This window comes from Perca flavescens, chromosome 19 (assembly GCF_004354835.1).
Source record: "Perca flavescens isolate YP-PL-M2 chromosome 19, PFLA_1.0, whole genome shotgun sequence".
Lineage (NCBI taxonomy): Eukaryota > Metazoa > Chordata > Actinopteri > Perciformes > Percidae > Perca > Perca flavescens.
In genome coordinates this window covers 30,689,364-30,692,186 of record NC_041349.1, presented here as the reverse complement: position 1 = coordinate 30,692,186, position 2,823 = coordinate 30,689,364, and the positions used below count along the sequence as shown (strand labels likewise).

The 2,823-nt window shown below is 42.0% G+C and overlaps 1 protein-coding gene across 2 annotated transcripts; it reads right to left on the bottom strand.

The window, feature by feature from the left end:
- Nucleotides 1-632: 632 nt before the first annotated feature.
- On the bottom strand, nt 633-2,528 carry LOC114545649 (histone H2A.Z). Of its 2 annotated transcripts, XM_028564069.1 has the most exons (5): nt 2,418-2,528; nt 2,024-2,101; nt 1,784-1,897; nt 1,570-1,699; nt 633-966 (listed from the first exon to the last, which is right to left on the bottom strand). In XM_028564069.1, the coding sequence occupies exons 1-5, from the start codon at nt 2,418-2,420 to the stop codon at nt 905-907; spliced, it is 387 nt and encodes a 128-aa protein (XP_028419870.1). In that variant the 5' UTR covers nt 2,421-2,528; the 3' UTR covers nt 633-904. The 2 variants fall into 2 exon arrangements, with proteins under 2 accessions (XP_028419870.1, XP_028419869.1); XM_028564068.1 differs by having other exon boundaries at nt 1,570-1,897.
- Between the last annotated feature and the right edge of the window lie 295 nt (nt 2,529-2,823).

Here is a 2,823-nt window from a genome sequence, read left to right as displayed (position 1 = left end):
AATGTTGAAAAATCAAATATTTGTCCTAGAATACTGGATGACCACCTGGTGTTTCACATTAGGCACTTACCCAGAATTTGTAATACTAAAAGAACATTTCCTTGGGAAAGCAGCTGTTGTGCCTTTCAAACATCCATTGAATTATTCCATTTGTAATAGCTATCACGGATTGGATTAAAAAAAAAAAAAAAAACACTTTTATACACTATTTATAATTTTAACCATCTCACTTTGAAACTAGTCCAAGCTGCCTTCATACACAACATGCAAAATGCTCCAACTGTGCCAGTCTATAATCTTTATTCAGCAATCCAGAAATGACTACAGGGTTTTCCCATTTCATGTCAGTCCAGGGGTAAACGGATGTAAAACATGCTTTGCAATTTATGCAAAACATGCTTTGCAATTTATGCAACTACACAAGGCTGGAACTACATGTTTGCATGCTTAAGATGGTTCTAAGCATGCCATGACTCTTCCACTTGCAGGCTGTGGTAGCCTTCATTTTTTGATGATCAAGGTAGATTCTTCCAACCTGGGAAGATTAAGACCACTAAAGCTAAACACATCCACATTGGAGAAGCCAACTGAATACCTACAGTGTAGACATAATGGACACATGGAAATGCAGGAACAGTACAAACTGCAAATGCCCAATTAGAGCTTTATTAAAACACCACTTTCAACATTGAATTGCCACAACAAATGCAAAAAAAAAAAAAAAAAAGCAGCACCAGAAAAAAAAGGAAGCATAACACAAAAATGAGCTTCTCTGAAGCCACTTTTAAAAAAATACCCCAAGGTGAGTAAATGCAAGCTCACCAATACAAATAACTTCTAAATCTAAGACATTTAACCACTTAATGCAGACGTCGTCCTGAGATGGCACAACTTCCAGAACAATTTATACAGTCTTCTGCTGGCCCTTCTTTCCAATCAGAGACTTGTGGATGTGAGGGATCACACCTGGAAACAAAAGGACAGTATGTGAGGTGTGAATGCATCCTAAAGCGCTTTAAGTTAATAGATAATCAGAAAATCCAGAGACAGAAAACAGAAGATAGACATGAGGATTTGTTAAGACATGTATCGTGAATGTAATCTTTGTTTTGGACTGTTATGCTATGCTTCCCGAAAGTATGGCTCTGCTCAACTTGCTCTTTTAGTTTATATTAGCAAAAGTTGTGATAGCATCTGGTAGCACCTCGGCCGAGGTTCCAATCTCGATGAGCCAATCATAGGAGTTAAATCCTTGCAGGCCACTGATGGGTCAGGTTGTCACTAGCGTGACACCCTCCACAAACCCTTGTTTTAGAAAAAGCCATGTTCCACCTCCTATAGTTTTAGTGCATTAATAACTTCGGTGTGTTGAAGAGGCTCTGCACAAGAGAAACTTGACCGTAAACATTAGCTCCCCCATAGAGGGTTCTGACCTAAAGGACCTCCTGTTGCCTGGCGGTAGCCAGGCTGAGTGACTGTCCCAAGGAAGCACAGACAAATGGTTCACAATCATCAGAAGTAAACCAGTGGTTTAGCAGGCAGGATTGCCCCACACACCCACCCACTTACCTCCACCAGCGATAGTGGCCTTGATAAGAGAGTCCAGCTCTTCATCTCCTCTGATGGCAAGCTGCAAGTGGCGGGGGGTTATACGCTTCACCTTAAGATCCTTGGAGGCATTTCCTGCCAACTCCAGAACCTGAAACAAAGCCACACTTGACATATGTACATCGGCTCCGATATGGATAAGGTGCGAGATAAACAAGGCTGGCGTTAAAGTTACCTCGGCAGTGAGGTATTCCAGAATAGCCGCGCTGTACACCGCTGCAGTGGCTCCCACTCTGCCGTGGCTGGTGGTTCGGGACTTGAGGTGTCTGTGGATACGACCCACTGGGAACTGCAGAAAAAGAAAAGGGTTCGTTAGCCTGCCGGTGAGAGGCGACCAGCCGAGGTGATGAACTTCTGCTAGTTAACATTAGCTTGTAGTGACGCTAGCACAATGAATGAATTTCAGCGGACAAACCTGCAGTCCTGCTCTCTGAGAGCGCGAGATAGCCTTCGTCTTGGTCTTCCCGGAGTCTTTACCTGCCTTACCACCAGCCTGAAAAACACGAGTAACGTTACTGTTAATGAGTCTGCAGCCGCCCAATCGCATATTACCGTGGAATAACATTACCCAAGAATGTGGCCAATTTTAACCGCCCCTTTTTACATTCTGTATACATTCTATTGGCTCGCCCAATAACGATAAGTTAGCTAGCATGCTAAGCTAATACAACAGCTAACGATAGCGGCTAATAGATAGCTAGCTATTCAGCAAAATGCACTAGTGGATATTTAACATGTATTGCCAACAAACCACTGGCATACACAGTTTATCGTCATGATATGTCGCTAAGACTACATGAACTGCTTACCATATTTAAAAGCCACAAATAATTTCTGAAGCTGCAGCACAAAATCGAGTAGCTTGCTACCAAGTACCGACTGCTGGTTTGGACTACAACCCCTGCCTTCAATTGTCCCTATTATATAGCCAATCTTTATCCGGGTAACTGCAGGGAGCGCACTAGCCAATCATATTTCGTCATGTGTTTCCTGCCTTGGCGTTCAGCCAATGAATGAGAAAAGACCTCCCTTTTCGAGAAACGTTGGTAATTTTCGTTCTACGTAATAATGGGTAATGTAGTTCTGACATTTCCATGGTCTATTCCCATTGTCTTTTTCGTAATGAAAGAACTCTGAAAACTTTTTTTCCATAGGTATTTATTCCTTTTTTTATTTAGAACCTAAAGAAAATACATAGTATCAGAAGTTGTTATT